Raw genomic sequence first — 20,671 nt, forward strand, 5'->3', positions numbered from 1 at the left:
GTATATTAACACTTTTTTAGGTTTTGTGTGATTGATTCTACAGTATTTTTAAATCACTGGAACTAAAGGTAATTGACATAAAATTGCATATATTTTGAGTGTATTTTTGTATTTTCTTAAACAACTTTTACGTATTACACATTGGTCGCGGATATTTATATAAATTTTCTCTTGTGCTATGGTCAGCGGCTTTATACTACATCCTTGCGCCTCATTAATGTCGACAGATGTTAATTGCGCCGGCCGCTGTGGCCGAGCGGTTCTAGGCGCTACAGTCTGGAACCGCGCGGCCGCTACGGTTTCAGGTTCGAATCCTGCCTCGGGCATGGATGTGTGTGATGTCCTTAGGTTAGTTAGGTTTAAGTAGTTCTAAGTTCTAGGGAACTGATGACCTCAAAAGTTAAGTCCCACAGTGCTCAGACCCATTTTTTTTGTTTTTTTAATTGCTGTCTAGTGTCAAAAAAGCTCGCCCAAAACCTAGTTTGTTCATAGTCATCGCACCTAACGACTTGTCGCTCAGTTTTACTGTGGTACATAAATGTGGAGCGTGTTGCGAAATTTATGTCGAATCCAGAGTACTACCCTTTATAAGTTGGTAATACGATGCATTGTACGTTTTAACACAAAATGGAAAAAAAATCAATTTCGAGACAGTCTGCACAAACTGACAACTGCAACGACAAAGAAAGTTTCAGTTCTGCTCGAACATTGGTAAAACATTGAAATATTGTTTAATGTAGTCCTACTACCTAGTGGAAACAAGAGTAAAAATGCCCTTGTCACTATGTATGCAGGGCCATAGCAGGTACTGCTACAGAAACTTTTGTTTCAAGTTTTGGATGGAGAAACCTTTCATTCGTAAACTGTAATTTTTTGTTCACATGGAATGGAGCTGGTAAGCCAAGTGTGAAGGGTAGTTTGAGATAATTTTGATATTTTCTCAGAAAATGGTTTCAAAACCAAGTTACGTAGCATTTATGAGGCTTAAAGAAGTGGGAGGAAGTTTTAAACATCGGAAAGTTTAAGTTGAACTATCAAAAGGTATGGAAAGGATAGATAGTTACAGATGACACACTGATTTGCAGACAGGCATGACTAAAAGACTATTACACACTTGAGCTTTCTGTCAAGGTCTTCTTTAGAAAAAAAAAACACACATTAGAACTACCTCCGGCCACACTGGAGCAGCTGGAGGTATTGTTTATGTTTGTGTGTGAGGGTGCTTTCTTGTGTAGGTGTGTGTGTTTTTTGCTTGCTGAAGAAAGCTTTGACCGACAGCTCAAGTATGTAATAGTCTTTTAGTCTCTCTGTCTGCAAATCAGTGTGTCATCTCTATGGTGGGTAACTAGCCATCCTTTTCCTAATCATTGAGATAAAATTTTGTTAGACGTTGTATTCCCTTTTTGTTGTTGTTGCTGCTGCCGCCGCTGCTGTTGCTGCTGCCGCTGCTGTTGCTGCTGCCGCTGCTGTTGCTGCTGCCGCTGCTGTTTCTGCTTAAGTCTGAAGACTGCCTCAAGATGACTGGGTGTTTGTGTTGTCCCCATCATTTCATCCTCATTCATGAAAGTGGACTGAGCAAAGGCTGGGAATATGTGCGGGCACTGATAACCGCGTAGCTGAGCGCACCACAAACCAAGCAGCATCATCATCATCCTGTTAATCTTCAAATAATAACTGCAACCTACATCCGTTTGAAGCTACTTAATGTATTGATTTTTTCCTATTCCTCTACGACTTTAAGACCACACATATTCCTCTTTTTCTTGATGTAGGATGTGTGCTCTCAATATATCTATTCTTTATGTAAGTTTTACAATGAATTCCTTTTTTACCCATAGCAACGCAGTACCTCCCCATTAGCTACGAGATTTTCCCATCTAATATCCAGCATTATTTGGCGGCACCACATTTCAAAAGCTTCTATTCTCTTCTTGTCAGAACCGCTTATAGTCCACTTTTCAACTCTGTAGAAAAACACTCGAAACTGACACCTCCAGAAATCGCCTCCTAACACTTAATTTATGTTTTATGTTAATATATTTCTGATTTTCATAAATGTTTTCGTGCTACTGCCAGTCTGCGTCTTACAGCCTCCCTACTTCTGCTTTCATCAGTTATTTTTCTGCTCAGAATGTTCAAATACCAAAACTCATCTATTACTTTTAGTTTCCTCATCTAATTTTTTCTGCATTACCAGATTCAATTCGACTATAACCAGTTTCTCTTGTTTATCTGCACAGATGTCCATGTTGAAACTCTTTTTCATATGGAATTAAAATAATACATCAAAAAATGAGTACACTTATGAATTGTGACCCCACGCGACCTCAAACATTCCCACTATGCCCCCCCCCCCTCCAGAGAGAGAGAGAGAGAGAGATAGAGTCGTGCCACAGGAACCTTATACTATCATTTCTGTTTGGAAATTATTCCTACTTTCACCTTTTTAACATAAATTAACTGCAGTTTTTTTCATTGCAGGTAAGTTCGCTTCTGACTTTGGAGTTTTCGCTGTCTTTTCGTGTTGGTGAGTACCAGTGATAGAGTTCGTGTGAATTTGCAGTATATTTCACTGTCCTTAGAATTTTATGACGGAAGTCTTTAACGTTTACATTATGCTGAAAATGGCAGCTTCTTTACACATACACGGTTACCATGTGTGTAGTACGAATGTAAACATTGCATGATTTGAACCTAGTGTATAAAAGAGTCACGTGCCATTGATAAAAATAAGTTCAGTATTTGCATGACGTGACAGTCCTGTGTGGGAAGGGAGAAACAGCGACGGCAGTTTTCCACAACCAAATGAAAGATAATGAATTATACATTTTTCGTCCTCAGATCTACGAAAAACTAATTTGAGTTCATGTAACAACCTTCTAACAATTTGAAAACAAATATGTTTAAAATATTGAAACAATAAAAATAGTAAAAAGCTACCATTTCCACACTATAATTCGTACCTAAAAACTGTTTTAACCACTACAGCATTTTTACTAACCATTGTTTGTCAGTGTCATATGGGTGTTCAGAGCATAATTTTTGGCGTATAAATTAAGATATTACAGTAGAAACACCTGACTGTAGTGCAGGCGTATAATTGTAGGGTAAGGACGGAAGGCATTTTAGTGTTTTTAATGTTTCAATAGTTTTATAAAAATTTATCTGTTTTTAAAAAATTTAAGGGGTTTTTACATAAATGCATGGGCAGTTTCGTTTCCATAAGTAAGTCGAGGACTGCTAGTCTACCGAAACATGTTATAATGTAATATTTGTTACGTTACATTGCCATGGAAAGCGTTAAAATTTGTAATAAATGACGCAAAGCATTGCGTCCCTCGTCTGACGATGTCTGGACTTCCACATAAATAAATGGATACAGGAACATCCCACCAATGATGATAGCTGAAACTAATTTGAGAAAAGGAGTGAACTTGAGCTTGCAGCAGAAACAGATAGGTTACATTCCTTTCGTTTATAGGTGGCTGACTATTAATTTCCATGCACAGACGCCTTCAAAATAGTGTTTTATATTTGGCGACGATGAATAACATGGGTCGTCAGGCATCATTGAGGTAATATCAAATGTAACACTCGCCTGTTGACTAGAATCATCTTCATTACTTTTATTAAAATTTTATATATACACTGTTTACACTTTCACAAAGATGAATGTCTTCTCGTGACAATTGTGGAGCCCAGTGTATGATGTGTCCACGGGAGTTGCTGGTCAGTCCTCCTGCTGGGAGATCCTTCTGGCTATAGCTGTGCCAACCAGCTGGCGATGGTAGCTGAACACCACCAGCAAGCTGTAGACACTGCCCACTGCAACACACACCACACACTCTCTGTTACATGCTGTACTTTAGGCAGCCAATGTGTAACTGAACAGTGTCGGTGTACAGAGTATATGCAACATAAGCCGGGTGATGCCCAAATTTTCATTAATTACATGAGGGTTTTTTTTTTATAAATTTGGATACACCCTCTCCCCTTGGTGAGATTTGGTAAAATGTGGTGGGATCCCCTTCCACCCCTCTGTAGTCAAGTAAAAATGCATTAAAAAGTATTTTTATTTATTTTAAACAATGATTCCCAACATAATTAAATTTTCCTCAACATTAGTATGTGCTACACTTGCTCCGCAGTCACTGTCTCTCACTGGAAGACCATAGCATAGCGCCTCACGTGTTATATATATAAAGCAGAGTGTATGTGCGTAAATCTGGACCTCCTCCAATCTCTGTGGATCAATTTCAACCTAATTTCATCAGAAATGGCATCAAAAGTACGAGCACTGATGGGTTTAAAGCCTCCTAGCTCCAATGTGAGCAGAAATAGGGAGCAAAAATGTGGCTTTTGCAGTTTCTGGCGTGTAGGCTACCCTGCATGATATGCATGTTGTGTGGGAACAGTATTGGCCTGCCAAACCGATCTGCTTTGCAGGATGGACTGCACATCAGGTTTTCCAGGCCCCAACATTCAGGCTGCGTGCAGGGACTGGTGTGTTTTGTTTTAGTATATAGCATGCTTTATCAATCTGATTCACATGGCAGCCTGTACAACTGGCACAAATAAATCATTTTCAAGCCCATATGTGTCGCCTGCCGTTCATGACAGGTACGTTGTGGAACTAGCATTGGCCGATTTTATTGCACTGTGTTAGAGGTTCTACACATGCCGATGAGTACAGCTGGGGTCAGGTTTAGATGGATAGAGAATCCAAAGGGGAGGAGGGGATGGACAGGGAGAGGAGATGAGGATCAGATGCCTGAGCCAGGTGGTAGTTGTAGAGAGGTGACTGTTAGGTGGAAAACGACGAGGGAAAAGCAGTCTAGTGAATACACGCTATGAATTTAGAGTACACTGAGAAAGATGAAAGTAGTAATGAGGAATAGAAATGAAATTGGAAATAAATTTATCATCAAAACTGTGGGCCAGATAGTAGATGATGACTGGGTATCTCTGGTCAAAAGAACTCTACTAGGATCGAACATGTGCCTTAAATTGAGGTATAAACTTCTGAGGGTCAAATGAAACCTGTTGCCAGTAAGCATTAATTTATTTCTATCTTGCATTTAGGAGTTTTCAATTCTTATTAGCAGGTGCATGAATGTGACACGTGTTGTGACACGAATTGGGAGTGACCTATGGCAGAGTTAGTAGATAAAAAACATTTCAGTACATGGTTCATAGTTTTATTTAGAGATCTGAGTGTAAGGCTGAACGAAAATAAAAATGCCAAAGTAAAATAAAAGTAAATATAAATCATCACATGCAGTTTCACGCTTTATTAATACTGAACGAAGCAAATATGGCGTCTTGAATCTATTAAGTGCAGAGAATTTATAGCAAAACAGAAAACTGCTTCAGAGGAAATCTCAAAAGAGATCTTCGATTGTGTAGATGGACAGAAAAGTATGTGTAAATATCTCCTGATAACACAGATTCTTTTCTTTTTTGACAACTTTACAATACTTAATATCTTGTTGACATTTAAGTAATATGGATCACATGTTAGAAACAAAAAGTATAATCATGATGTTGAGAAAAGTGGCAAAAATTATATACAAACAGTGCTTTACTTTCCATTCAAAGAATGTAGAGTCCGGAACTGGTAGACAAATCAGGCAAAATCCCCGTGATCATTGAGGGAGTCATCCCACCGATGCAGCAGGTGAATGTAAAGCACATCGTCTTCAGGCCACAAGTGGCCTATAGGGACCATCCGACGGCCGTGTCATCCTCAGCTGGGATGCGGATAGGAGAGGCGTGTGGTCAGCACACCGCTCTCCTGGTCATTATGATGGTTTTCTTTGACCGGAGCCGCTACTATTCGGTCGAGTAGCTCCTCAGTTGGCATCATGAGGCTGAGTCCACCCCGAAAAATGGCAACAGCTTGTGGTGGCCCAGATGGTCACCCATCCAAGTACCGGCCACACCCGACAGCCCTTATCTTCGGTGATCTGATGGGAACGGGTGTATGCACTCTGGCAAGGCCATTGCCAAGTTGAATATACACGTTTTGTAAAACGCCATGTCCTATTGTGTGAAGTAGTCTGTAATTGCCTGCTGCACATCCTTGCCCAACAGGAATCATCGACCCTTAAAGACCTTTTTTAAGAAACTGAAGGGGTAATAATCGCATGAGTAGATAGGACAGGTGCTTTGGTGAGTCCCACTTGGCTCTGCGTAACTTCTGCATTACGACATTTGTAATATGGTGACGTTCGCTTTCATGAAGCACCTTCACTAACTGTGGCACCATTCCTCAACGGTGGTTTTCGACACATACCATGACCCATACACATTATTCATTCCGTGATGCACGCCTACCAGTGTTTGTCCTTCAGCAACCAAGAAACGAAAAGCAGCACATTGGTCTTGTATGGACCCATTTGGTAAACCGTCGACATAGTTCACGTTTCCACATTTACCACACGCGTGTCGGTAAGATACAGTACTACAATAATGCCTTGCCTAGATGAATGTGTTTATATACCTGCATCGGAGTCGCGCTACGTTTCATATATGCTTCATCAGCGCCCTCAAATATAAACATTTTGATCGCCCCCTTACACTAGTATATTGCATTCGTTGCATGTGGTGGTGGTGTGTTTGTGTATGTGTGTGTGTGTGTGTGTGTGTGTGTGTGTGTGTGTGTGTGTGGGCGGGGGGGGGGGGGGTTGAATTCAGAAATAGAGGTTGAAAGGAGTGACATAAGGAGAGCTTAGTTTTTGGTTATGATACAGCTGTGGGTTATTAAGATCACTGCTATTACATGCTATGTTTAAGTAAAGGTTAAAGTAAATGATTGATTGCGACATGAAATATTTTATGTAGATAGATACATTCGTGGTCATGTAGACAGATTTATATTCTTTCAAACTGACAGGGGGTAAAAGCTGTTGGTGTGTGGGTGGGTCTACTGGGTTTCGAGAGTCAGGCCAGCCAGTTGTTCACTTACAATCCACTGCAAGCATGCAAATAACTAAATACCATTCTTGGGAAGTATGGACGTGAGGATGGAAGAAATGTGTGTGTGTGTGTGTGTGTGTGTGTGTGTGTGTGTGTGTGTGTGTGTGTGTGTGTGTGTGTAAGTGTAAACGGCCTTGCCGCAGTAGATACACCGGTTCCCGTCAGATCACCGAAGCACTGTCGCGCGTGGCCGGCAGCTGGATGGGTGACCATCCGGGCCGCCATGCGCTGTTGCCATTTTTTTGGGGTGCAGTCAGCCTCGTGATGCCAATTCAGAAGCTCGTCGACCGAATAGTAGCGGCTCCGGTCACATAAAACGATCATAACAACTGGGAGAGTGGTGTGTTGACCACACGTCCCTCCTATCTGCTTCCACAGCTGAGGGTGACACGGCGATCGGATGGCCCCGATAGGCCACTTGTGTCCTGAAGACGTAGTGCCACAGTATACTTGTTGCTTCAATCGATATTATTAACGGTCACGCTAAAGTCTAACAAAAGCATTGGGATTTAAATTTCTGAAAATGTACACTTTGGAGACCAACATTGTATTAAAGTGAGCTGTGGGCTGGAAAGTAAACAAGAAAGTAGAGCACTTCATTAAGAGAATCGAAGTGTTTGAGGTTTGATGTTATAGATGGATGTAAAATAAGATTAGTGGCAAGTAATTAGGGGTTTCCCATAACAGGGGGGAGGAAAGGAACACATGGAGAAGAGTAAAAAGAAGTAGGTATGGGATGGTCGTGTGTTAAGATGTAAGGGACTAACTTAAATAGTACTAGACGGAGCTGTAGAGGGCAAAACCTGTAGGGGAAGAAGGAGATCGCAATATGTTGAACAAATAATTCAGAACTTCGGTGTAAGTGGTACTCTGAGATAAAGAGTTTTGGACAGGGGAGGAAGTCGTGGCGGGTGACAGAAGATCAGTCAGAAGACTGATGACCGAAAAAAAAAATACCTGTTAAGATTGTGACGACGCCCAAGACGAAGACGGCCAGCGATATGGGTTTGGCGTAGAAGATGACTCCGTTGAGGATGAGCAGGATCAGCGTGCGGCAGCAGCAGACCGCGCAGAAGCCCAGCAGCCACAGCCGAACGTGGCGGGCAGAGTTCTGTGGACAAGCCGACACACACACACACACAGGAACTCTAACACGACGTACGTACCTCTGCGGTGGGAGGGAATTAAATTTTGTGAGGGTTAAAAGCAAAAGGATTCAGTAATTACTTAAGCCAGGGGTCAGTAAAGAAAAGATTGAGACCCCATTTAGTATAGCACAAATACTGCACTGCACGCAACCTGCTTGTGGATTTCTTCAACGTTATGTGATGAGTATGTTGGCTGCAGACCACTTCAGGTTTCTGGTCCCAAAGCTCGCTCGTGCTGTTGGTTTTCAGTTGTGTGAAATATAAACAGTAGAAATGAAAATTTCGAAATTATGGGTGATTTAATATTCCTACTTATATTTCAGTAATATTAATAATACTTACATTACAGTTGTTTGTGTAAATCGTGAACTTCTTCCCTTCAGTATCTGCGGAATAAACGTTACTTTCCAAATAGAAATTTAATTGAATTCAAAATGATGAAACAGCTTCGTTTGCTCATATGTGATACAATTTTGGAATTATCCAAATAAATTGGTCGCTATGGAGCTTACTATCCTATTATGGTCTTCATTTGCTACGGACCCTCCACCCATGGTTGAAAAACATGGGATGATGAATCGAATTGGTTTCAACATCCAAAATATGGAGTTTCTACTGGAAACGCAAAAGAAAATTTTGGAAGTATTGTATGGTATCAATAGGATCACCGAATAATACTGTAATGTTCTCACAAATACGTCTAAAGTGTAAGGAAAAAGTAAAATTCAGATGACAGAGATTTTTTGTTAGGTTCAAGTTTGTTATTGTGTGTCACGGTCTACTTTGCTTCGATGATTGATTACGATGTAGTATCACACCGTTAATAAAATTGCAACTCCATAAGGGATAGTCAGTAATGAAACATTTCCTATTGTGAATGTGTTTCACAGAACGAAGAATACGTGATTACATTTGTATGTGATTTGGGTGTATAGTGCAGAACCTTCACCGTTGGTAACAGGCAATGGCTGCCACACGGCTGTAGGGGGCCTATATAAAGAGAGACTTTGGCCTTCGCCACTACGGTGGCGTTTTCACTACAGTCTGTGGCGGAACATAATAGCAGACGCTGGTGTTCGGTCGTTACTACACTCCTGGAAATTGAAATAAGAACACCGTGAATTCATTGTCCCAGGAAGGGGAAACTTTATTGACACATTCCTGGGGTCAGATACATCATATGATCACACTGACAGAACCACAGGCCCATAGACACAGGCAACAGAGCATGCACAATGTCGGCACCAGTACAGTGTATATCCACCTTTCGCAGCAATGCACGCTGCTATTCTCCCATGGAGACGATCGTAGAGATGCTGGATGTAGTCCTGTGGAACGGCTTGCCATGCCATTTCCACCTGGCGACTCAGTTGGACCAGCGTTCGTGCTGGACGTGCAGACCGCGTGAGACGACGCTTCATCCAGTCCCAAACATGCTCAATGGGGGACAGATCCGGAGATCTTGCTGGCCAGGGTAGTTGACTTACACCTTCTAGAGCACGTTGGGTGGCACGGGATACATGCGGACGTGCATTGTCCTGTTGGAACAGCAAGTTCCCTTGCCGGTCTAGGAATGGTAGAACGATGGGTTCGATGACGGTTTGGATGTACCGTGCACTATTCAGTGTCCCCTCGACGATCACCAGAGGTGTACGGCCAGTGTAGGAGATCGCTCCCCACACCATGATGCCTGGTGTTGGCCCTGTGTGCCTCGGTCGTATGCAGTCCTGATTGTGGCGCTCACCTGCACGGCGCCAAACACGCTTACGACCATCATTGGCACCAAGGCAGAAGCGACTCTCATCGCTGAAGACGACACGTCTCCATTCGTCCCTCCATTCACGCCTCTCGCGACATCACTGGAGGCGGGCTGCACGATGTTGGGGCGTGAGCGGAAGACGGCCTAACGGTGTGCGGGACCGTAGCCCAGCTTCATGGAGACGGTTGCGAATGGTCCTCGCCGATACCCCAGGAGCAACAGTGTCCCTAATTTGCTGGGAAGTGGCGGTGCGGTCCCCTACGGCACTGCGTAGGATCCTACGGTCTTGGCGTGCATCCGTGCGTCGCTGCGGTCGGGTCCCAGGTCGACGGGCACATGCACCTTCCGCCGACCACTGGCGACGACATCGATGTACTGTGGAGACCTCACGCTCCACGTGTTGAGCAATTCGGCGGTACGTCCACCCGGCCTCCCGCATGCCCACTATACGCCCTCGCTCAAAGTCCGTCAACTGCACATACGGTTCACGTCCACGCTGTCGCGGCATGCTACCAGTGTTAAAGACTGCGATGGAGCTCCGTATGCCACGGCAAACTGGCTGACACTGACGGCGGCGGTGCACAAATGCTGTGCAGCTACCGCCATTCGACGGCCAACACCGCGGTTCCTGGTGTGTCCGCTGTGCCGTGCGTGTGATCATTGCTTGTACAGCCCTCTCGCAGTGTCCGGAGCAAGTATGGTGGGTCTGAGACACCGGTGTCAATGTGTTCTTTTTTCCATTTCCAGGAGTGTATACTAATATACATCTCCCTGATGCTATTTAAGCTTACACTACATGGATAGGCAAGTTGACAACAATTTTATGCAGCCGAGGTAGCTATACGTACATTCCGTAATTAAATTAACGGACGGTTCATGGAGTTCAGCATACAACAATGTTTAAAATTTCATGTATAAAAGATATTTGAATACAGCAGGACACCAGCCCACTCCTTTCCACTTTGCAACTGCACGCGTCTATATACTACACTACAGTGACTTCATGTGACTTGTCACTTTAAGTCTTACAATTTCGTCTTGCACTTCCATCTTTCCTGGAGGCTTTTACCGCGTATACATCGTTACTTGTCATTTCATTATAACAAATCGTACATGGAGTGACTTGTCTGTGACAGCATTAGAGTTGCGGTCTACCGAAACTACGTTTCGGTAGTTTCGGTAGTTTCGGTACACCACAAAATTGATGTAATAAATCGTAGGGTCGCTGGTAGAACTGCTAGCACTGGTAGGGAAAGAGAAACAGGGAACCGATGACTTCTCTTCTTTTTTTAACCTTGTTAGAGAAGCACATCATTCTGTGTTACTCCATTGTGTATTTTACATCCTTACTGAATATAAACTGCATTTTACGAGCGATAGAAATTAGTAGACCCCACAACTGCTGTGCCTTTATGTTAGTAAAACTATTACTTTTGATGCAAATACAGTTTACAGTGTACGCAATAGAACTTCCTTCTTCACGATCAAAGGCTAGAGTTTTCCTGTTATCATTGGTAGTACATATACATTAACAGTGAAAATTGCAGAGGCAATGTGATAACGATAGTTATAAATGGCGTGCAGCTATAAGTAGTTTCCTATCCTCACTAGCAAATACACAGTGGTAACCCAAGACATTACGAACACTTCCCACTTTTTTTCTTGAATAACAGAAAAAGTTTTATATTAGGGCGACGAAGTACCGAAAGGATGCTTGATATATTTTAGTTCTGCAGTTTTCTATTTACCTTTCTTTCTTTTTGGGAAATTACGTTATGACTATGTGATAATGTGTACACTTTTCTTTGTTTTTAGTACAACATCTCTCTGTTTCACGTTACAGGTCGACAATTTACGAATAGAACTGGAGTTAACGTGTGACAGTTTCAATTACTTTTATGTAACAGACAGGAGGATAACTATATGGAACAAAAATGTTCCATAGGCTACCCGCCCTTTGTATATTCTTTCTCAGTATGTAGACGGTACACTGCATCTGAGTTTTTGGGGGAATTTGGTGAGACACTGACCGCATACGCTAACACACACGTCGAAATGAGGTAACGCCTGATAGGCATGCAACACATATAACATACCGGTAACGCGGGAACGACGTCAACTGAATAAACCTACTAGGAAAAGTACCGTAGTCCACCCATAATTACGGTAGCCTACGGTAGTTTTACGACACTAGACAGCATGCGTACATAGGAGGTGAGCAAAACCGTCGAAATCCAATATGGCGTTCCAAGTGTTCTTCATTTGTCAAGCGCTAACGACTTTCGTCGCCTCATCGAGTGTTGCGGAAGACACGTCATTGCGACGCCACTTCCCATTGAGCATGGAGAGACTAGCTTCTCCCTCTGTATACTGGCTCTCTGACAGGCTCGGCGTCGGATCGGAATGAACTGTGCTGGCAGATACGTGCGGGCGCCTTACCTTGTCTGCGGCGAACATGAGCAGCACGCTTAGGAGGAAATCCAGCGCCTCGGCCAGCGTGATGAGCACGGTCAGGCACCTCCAGACTGGAACAAGACCAGCAGAGGGTCCGCTTACTGTGTGTACACTGCCGCAAGCGATCCAGCTGACGCGTGAACCCAAGGTACCGACGGCAGCACGGGTAGGTTGTAGACGTTAAACAGATATCAAGGCAGTTGAACAACACACACTAGCGTATCATACCAATCGTTGCACTAAAGACCACAACAACAACAGGAACAAAAGAATGACGAGCGTGTGTGTCGCACATAGTGGTATTACAAGCTGGTAGTTGCTGATATCTGAACTGTAGGAAATCCATAGTGGCACAGACATGTTAGTGCCCCAAAATGAACTTACACATCAGGACGGTGATCCTGGAGGCCAGTGACAGTTGCTGCGCCTCACTATAGTCGTCGACGTCATCTGCAGGGTGTATAGTAGTGGTGGTGGTGGTGGTGATCTGGTGCTCCAGAGCCTCCCTCTCCCTCTCGCGTTGTTCCTGCACCAGCTGGGAGTGCTGCTCTGAGCTGACCACTGCACCCAGAGAGAACATCACCACCAACAGCGCGGACACGATCTGCACGAAAAACACAACGTGGCTCCTCCAGTGGGGCTCGTCCAGAGGCACGAATAATATTCTACATGTGCGTGCGTTAACCTCCACTTTTTATAAAACGTGTTTTGAACCGTTTGAGTGGTATAATTTCACCTCTGGTACAGAGTGTGTCTGTGGACATTTTCGAAGGAAAGTGCTTAATACTGCATTTCTATGCCTGGTGGTGTTGCGGAGTAAGCTCACCACACATGATATTAGTCATGTACTCAGAAGAGCACGGTGGTCGTTTTGGAGCGATGTAGATGGTTTATAGAAGGTGCAGATGGTCATATGACCACTCACTGTTTAAAATATGTCAGTGAAATTCAGTGTGTGTGTGTGTGTGTGTGTGTGTGTGTGTGTGTGTGTGTGTGTGTGTGTGTGTGTGCCAGTCAGTTGTATGGAATCAGTGCAGTAACAGAAGTCAACGTGGAGATTTTGCAGAAAAGCAGAGAGGAGCTATGATGTTTAGAAGTGACCATGAACGCACTGGAAATGAAATTTCCAGATTTGATGGTATATCAAAACGGACTGTCCAGTGCATTAACAAGAAATAATGTAACATTCGCAGCTATGTACCATTGTGTAAGAACAGCGGCTATAAAGAGATCCTAACTGATAACTGTTAGTGACGATTGGACTCAAACCAGACGGGAGTTTTTCATCACATTTCGGTGATGCATATGCGATGGGAATCGCTGTTGTCAGTCAACTAATTTCCGAGTGTATGTTGCAAAGGGAACTGCATGCAGTGGACATTTGGAGTCGGATTCTTCGCAAAAGCCCACTAATAATAGTGGCATACAAAGCGACACATCTTTGAGACACCCAAAAGAAGCAGAAGCGGGACAATAGTGACCTGAAGGTGTTCAATCTGATTCGACTAGTCGCAATTTTGTTTTTAGATCCATCCAAATTGCCATGTACACTGATACCTCAATGACGTGTTTAACCATTAGTGGGTGGAGGTTGCACTACACACCAAAGATAGCTCTATGAACCTTGAGGGCTGTTTCTGGAACTTTGACATGACCTACTCAATGAAGTGACTGCAAACTTGAACCAGGATATATCTTCATAATGACTACACTACATACACTCCCATCTTTCAAGAAGGCAACAGTCATGTTCACAGGGCTGCACACATATTTCATGCTTTGGTGAAGAATCTGGCCCCCTATCTCCACTCAACTGGCCCATTTAACCATTCAATCCTGTCCCTTCAGAAAATGTCTGGAACTGTTAGTTTCGGCAGGTGAGATCGATTAATAAACATGGTCGCAGATTAGTAGCTCTACAGGAGCTGAATATCAATGAGAAGCTCCATTGTGGTATGACATACTTGAAGGAACTTGTGTCCGCTCCTTCACGCCAAACTGATACCATCATCAAAGCTGTAGATGGTGTACACAGTATTCATGTGTGTCTCCTGGGGATTTACTTACTGTGCTGCTGTAAGCTGTCACCAGCACACCGGTCGGCAAAGACGAAGGGAAGATCGATGAGTAGGCATTGGTTCAAGTGTGCCTATCATGAGAGAGGCCATAGACACACCAACAAGCAACAAGCCCCCAACGCCCTCTTGACAGCAGATATTTAGACCGCCGCCACTGACTAGAGGGCCCCAATGTACCACTCTTACAGTTTGGCATCTGTCAGACCATTCCCAGAGCGGGCTCAGTTCACATCGCAGGCTATGACAGTTCATAGCGAACAGATTAGTGACTATAGCGAGACTAAAGTTTGTGATAGCAGGATTACCGATATTGTCTCCAAGAGGACTATTACTGAGGAGCTTGTACCACAGAACATGGATTCTATTCCAGTTGAGTAATCGTTAATGTAAATAAAGAACCACATTAATGTATTCATGCTTTTGTGTTGTAGAAAGAGGATTCCGGCCACCCTTAACAACATCCTCTCCCTTGCAGCAGAAGACTCTACATTTACACTATCCAATCAGCTGCATCTGGACAGGCCTACGTGCCTGCCAGAGTGGCCGAGCGGTTCTAGGCGCTACAGTCTGGAACCGCGCGACCGTTACGGTCACAGGTTCGAATCCTGCCTCGGGCATGGATGTGTGTGATGTCCTTAGGTTAGTTAGGTTTAAGTAGTTCTAAGTTCTAGGGGACTCATGACCACAGCAGTTAAGTCCCAGAGTGCTCAGAGCCAGTTTTTGAACCAGGCCTACGTAATTTGGAGGTAATGGTCAGATGTAACGAGAGGCAGACACACGATTATAAAAGGAGCCAGCAGTACATCATTGTCAGCAGAGAAGAAGTAATAGCAGAAAGCATCGGTCAGAATGGCTCATTGACTTCGAATGTGGTCATTAGATGTCACATGAGTAACAAATCCATCAAGGATATTTCAACCCATCTAAAACTGTCCATGTCGACTGTGAGGTGGGAACGAGAAGGAGCAACCACAGCTAAACAGAAACTGGCTGCCCATGCACTGATAGGCAGGGACTGTCGAGCATCGTGGAGGTTTCTTGCAATAAATCGCATGAAATCAGTAGAACTAAGAGTTCGTGAGTTCCAAAGTACTACCAGCTGTCCACGTAGCACAATGAATGTGCATAAGGAGTGTACAAGAGTGGTGTGCAGTGATCGATCATCTTCTCTAAGCCACACTGTTTCTTTAGTACGTGCTAAGTGACGCTTCAGGTGGTTCCAAGAGCGACCCCACTGGACAGTGCATGACTGGAAACGAATGATTTGGTGACTGAATGATGACATCGCAATCCGATGGAGGGTTGGGGCTTTACGAATGCCTAGAGAACGTTACCTGCAATTATGCGAAGAGCCACAGTGAAGCACAAAGATGGTGGCGTTACGATATAGAGTTGTTTTTCGTGGTCAGGGTGTCATCTCCTTATTGTGCTTAATAAAACGCTAGAGCAGCTGTGCAGCAATGGTTGTTACTGGTTGGTCTGCCGGTCTGCCTGGAGTCACGACCTGCACCCAATGGGACACCTTTGGGATGAGCTAGGACTTTGACTTCGTTCCAGATTCTAGCGTCCAACATGACCATCTTCTCGGCTTCGGCTCTTGAGGAAGAACGGGCTGATATTACCCGACAGACATTCAGGGACACACCACTGTAAGTGCCCTTAGCCTAGTTTGAGTCATCACAGAGGCGGAGGACGAACACAGCTCATATGAATTTTCACTGATAGGTGTCTGAATACTTTTGATCGGATAGTTTATATTGGCAAGTGACCAACATGAGCATTCATCTCTTCAGTATAGCTTTAGTTGCGTGCTTTGGCTTCTCAGAGGATAGAGATACGCTCATATTCTGAAACTAACAGCTGGAACATTCTCAGTCTATCAGAAGAGATACCAGTGATGTGATGCAAGTGCTCCTAGAAAATGATACAGATAAAACACCATATGTCCCTTAGTCACCTGTATCATGTTGTGAACTGTACTGTAGAGCCCCAACGCTACCTCTATTTTGGTCTGTTCTTTGGTGATGAGCCACACCGGCTGCCGGTACTCACCGCGAACACCACGGCGATGATGAGGGTGCCAGTCCGAGGTGTGCAGCCGCAGCAGCATTGCTTGAGCATCACCACCATGGTGGTCACCATTGCACCACTACCAGCGCGGCACCTGCACCTGCACCTGCACCTGCGCAAGCATACCCTTCTGTACCAATGCACTGGCTATCACATTTACAGACAGCAAAAGGTCATTATTCACAATGTTCAGAATGACTGGGTTCTGAGTGGGGTATGGTCAAGTGGATCAGTGTTGGGGCCACTTTTATTTCTTATTTAGATCCACTCCTGGAAATGGAAAAAAGAACACATTGACACTGGTGTGTCAGACCCACCATACTTGCTCCGGACACTGCGAGAGGGCTGTACAAGCAATGATCACACGCACGGCACAGCGGACACACCAGGAACCGCGGTGTTGGCCGTCGAATGGCGCTAGCTGCGCAGCATTTGTGCACCGCCGCCGTCAGTGTCAGCCAGTTTGCCGTGGCATACGGAGCTCCATCGCAGTCTTTAACACTAGTAGCATGCCGAGACAGCGTGGACGTGAACCGTATGTGCAGTTGACGGACTTTGAGCGAGGGCGTATAGTGGGCATGCGGGAGGCCGGGTGGACGTACCGCCGAATTGCTCAACACGTGGGGCGTGAGGTCTCCACAGTACATCGATGTTGTCGCCAGTGGTCGGCGGAAGGTGCACGTGCCCGTCGACCTGGGACCGGACCGCAGCGACGCACGGATGCACGCCAAGACCGTAGGATCCTACGCAGTGCCGTAGGGGACCGCACCGCCACTTCCCAGCAAATTAGGGACACTGTTGCTCCTGGGGTATCGGCGAGGACCATTCGCAACCGTCTCCATGAAGCTGGGCTACGGTCCCGCACATCGTTAGGCCGTCTTCCGCTCACGCCCCAACATCGTGCAGCCCGCCTCCAGTGGTGTCGCGACAGGCGTGAATGGAGGGACGAATGGAGACGTGTCGTCTTCAGCGATGAGAGTCGCTTCTGCCTTGGTGCCAATGATGGTCGTATGCGTGTTTGGCGCCGTGCAGGTGAGCGCCACAATCAGGACTGCATACGACCGAGGCACACAGGGCCAACATCCGGCATCATGGTGTGGGGAGCGATCTCCTACACTGGCCGCACACCTCTGGTGATCGTCGAGGGGACACTGAATAGTGCACGGTACATCCAAACCGTCATCGAACCCATCGTTCTACCATTCCTAGACCGGCAAGGGAACTTGCTGTTCCAACAGGACAATGCACGTCCGCATGTATCCCGTGCCACCCAACGTGCTCTAGAAGGTGTAAGTCAACTACCCTGCCAGCAAGATCTCCGGATCTGTCCCCCATGGAGCATGTTTGGGACTGGATGAAGCGTCGTCTCACGCGGTCTGCACGTCCAGCACGAACGCTGGTCCAACTGAGGCGCCAGGTGGAAATGGCATGGCAAGCCGTTCCACAGGACTACATCCAGCATCTCTACGATCATCTCCATGGGAGAATAGCAGCCTGCATTGCTGCGAAAGGTGGATATACACTGTACTAGTGCCGATATTGTGCATGCTCTGTTGCCTGTGTCTATGTGCCTGTGGTTCTGTCAGTGTGATCATGTGATGTATCTGACCCTAGGAATGTGTCAATAAAGTTTCCCCTTCCTGGGACAATGAATTCACGGTGTTCTTATTTCAATTTCCAGGAGTGTAAATGATATGCCATCTAGTATTACAGGTAACTCTAAAATATTTCTGTATGCTGATGACACTAGCTTGGTAGTAAAGGATGTTGTGTGCAACATTGGCTTGGTTTGAAATAGTGAAGTTCATGGTTTGTAGAAAATAAACTAATACTAAATCATAGTTAGTCTCAGTTTTTACAGTTTCTAATACACAGTTCAACAAAACCTGACGTTTTAATTTCACAGAATGGGCATATGATTAGTGAAACCGAACAGTTCAAATTTCTAGATGTTCAGGTAGATAGTAAACTGTCGTGGAACGCCCACGTTCAGGATCTTCTTCAGAGACTTAATGTTACCATTTTTACTATTGGAATGGTATCGGAAGTAAGTGATCATTCGACACGAAAATTTGTCTACTTTGATTATTTTCATTCGCTTATGTCGTATGGTATTATATTTTGGGGAAACTCTTCTCATTCTAAAAGAAGCAGCTTTTACTCAGTTAATACTCAGCAGAAATTAAACCTGCATTTGGATCGGACTTTCTTATCTCTTGTGTAGAAATCTGTGCATAATATTGTACCACTCGAATTCAAAAATCTTAGTAATAATCCACGCGCTCTCAAATCGAAACTGAAGAGTTTCCTCGTGGGTCCCTCCTTCTATTCTGTCGAGTAGTTTCTTGAAAAATCAAGCTGATTCTTGTTGTATTTTTGACTGTGTTTACTTAAACTTATGGACTGACGTTTTTCGGGTTCATAAACATTTATTTTTATCTGTTATTATTTTTATGTTACAATTTCATGTACTGACACGTTCCATGACCTTGGAGATTCGCTCCTTAATTTGGTCCTACAGAACTTGACGTGTAAATAAAATAAAATAAATACACCGTGTTCTACACCTATAATTTGCCAACCAGTATCATCTGTAGAGCAGTGGGGAATTTACTGTTGAACCATGCACACTACAAGATGTTTTCACTCTGTTACGTTTTTTCAATCTATTAAATCGATTCAGCAGTCCATTCAGTCTACTTACCTATACAATATATCCAGTCTATTCAATCTATCCAGTCTATTCAATGTATATAATCTATTCAGTCTATGCAGTCTATTCAGACTATTTAATCTATTCAATGTATTCAGCAGTCCAGTTAGTCAACTCCATCTATTGACTCTATTCAGTCTATTAAGTCTTTTCAGTCTCTGCAATGCATTCAAGCTGTTTAGTCTATCCAATGCATTCAATCTGGTGTATTCAGTCTATACCAGGATGCTCAATCTTCCTAAGCTTGAGGAACAGGAAGCGTTTCACATTTAATTTCTGTAACTGTGCTAGCCGAAGATCAAGTTTTAGCACGAACGACTTTATAGAAGGTCGATAGTTTACTTCTTTCGTTAATTCTTCTGTTTACCTAATTTAGTTCGTGTCAATGACAAATTCCATCTGTAACAACCACTTCACATCATACAGTTGTGAGGCATCTTCCTCACTTGTCGATACGAACAGCACTCTGAGTATTTAACAGATCAGTACCGGCGTCCTGCAAATTGTTGCTTTGTTGAAGCCCGGAAACAGAGTTTGTGTCGCCAGTTGGAGGCGAAGCCTGTTCATCCCGCTCATCGTAACGTCCAGTGATAGGGAGCCGCCAAGTTGCAGTTGTGAGTAACACCATCATTGTGGCGAAGGAAAGACTGTTGCTGTAACTCGCGTTACAGGCGATGAAACGCACATGGAGACAAAAGAGGTGGGACAGTGTTCTCAGATTTACTGTACCGGCCACAAATCCCGCACGAAGCACTCGATGTCAAAAAAACGGTATTTTCCAAAGACGAATTTCGGACACGGGTTTCGAAAGATCGACTCATAAAGCCATGGTGATGGCGATCGCGATTGACGGCTTGAGCACCGCTGGCTTACACAGTCTGTACAGTTATAGTTGCAGCAACAGGTAGGATAGCAAATAGAAAAGAATTGCTTATTGCGCGAAAAACTGTACACTGAAGCGCCAAAGAAACTGGTATAGCGATGCATATTCAAATGTAGATGTATGTAAACAGGTAGAATACGGCGCTGCGGTCGGCAACGCCTATATAAGATAACAAGCGCCTGGTGCAATTGTTAGATCTGTTACTGCTGCTACAATGGCAGCTTATCAAGATTTAAGTGAGTGTGAATGTGGTGTTATGGTCGACGCCCGAGTGATGGGACACAGCATCTCCGAGGTGGCGATAAAGTGGGGATTTTTCCATATGACAACTTCACGAGTGTACAGTGAATCTCAGGTATCTGGTAAAACATCCAATCCCTGACATCGGCCGGCCGGTGTGGCCGTGCGGTTCTAGGCGCTTCAGTCTGGAACCGCGTGACCGCTACGGTCGCAGGTTCGAATCCTGCCTCGGGCATGGATGTGTGTGATGTCCTTAGGTTCGTTAGGTTTAAGTAGCTCTAAGTTGTAGGGGACTGATGAGCTCAGATGTTAAGTCCCATAGTGCTCAGAGCCATTTGAACCCTGACA

The 20,671-nt window shown here is 44.4% G+C and overlaps 2 protein-coding genes across 3 annotated transcripts in view; one reads left to right on the forward strand and one right to left on the reverse strand.

Annotated features, from left to right (window-relative positions):
* LOC126292035 (amyloid-beta-like protein) overlaps positions 1–20,671 on the forward strand; it is a 1,795,419-nt gene that overhangs the window by 863,551 nt on the left and 911,197 nt on the right. The window lies entirely within an intron of this gene.
* Positions 3,602–20,671, reverse strand: part of LOC126292039 (uncharacterized) — a 73,317-nt gene continuing 56,247 nt past the window's right edge. For both annotated transcript variants that reach the window (XM_049985834.1, XM_049985833.1), the window contains exons 5-9: positions 16,470–16,587; positions 12,724–12,943; positions 12,325–12,410; positions 7,936–8,089; positions 3,602–3,825 (exon numbers count right to left, since the gene is read on the reverse strand). In XM_049985834.1, the coding sequence (XP_049841791.1) occupies positions 3,731–3,825; positions 7,936–8,089; positions 12,325–12,410; positions 12,724–12,943; positions 16,470–16,587 (673 nt within the window). In that variant the 3' untranslated portion in view covers positions 3,602–3,730. The remainder of the gene's footprint in view (positions 3,826–7,935; positions 8,090–12,324; positions 12,411–12,723; positions 12,944–16,469; positions 16,588–20,671) is intronic.

The sequence above is a fragment of the Schistocerca gregaria genome, chromosome 9, assembly GCF_023897955.1.
Source record: "Schistocerca gregaria isolate iqSchGreg1 chromosome 9, iqSchGreg1.2, whole genome shotgun sequence".
NCBI classification, from domain to species: Eukaryota; Metazoa; Arthropoda; class Insecta; order Orthoptera; family Acrididae; genus Schistocerca; species Schistocerca gregaria.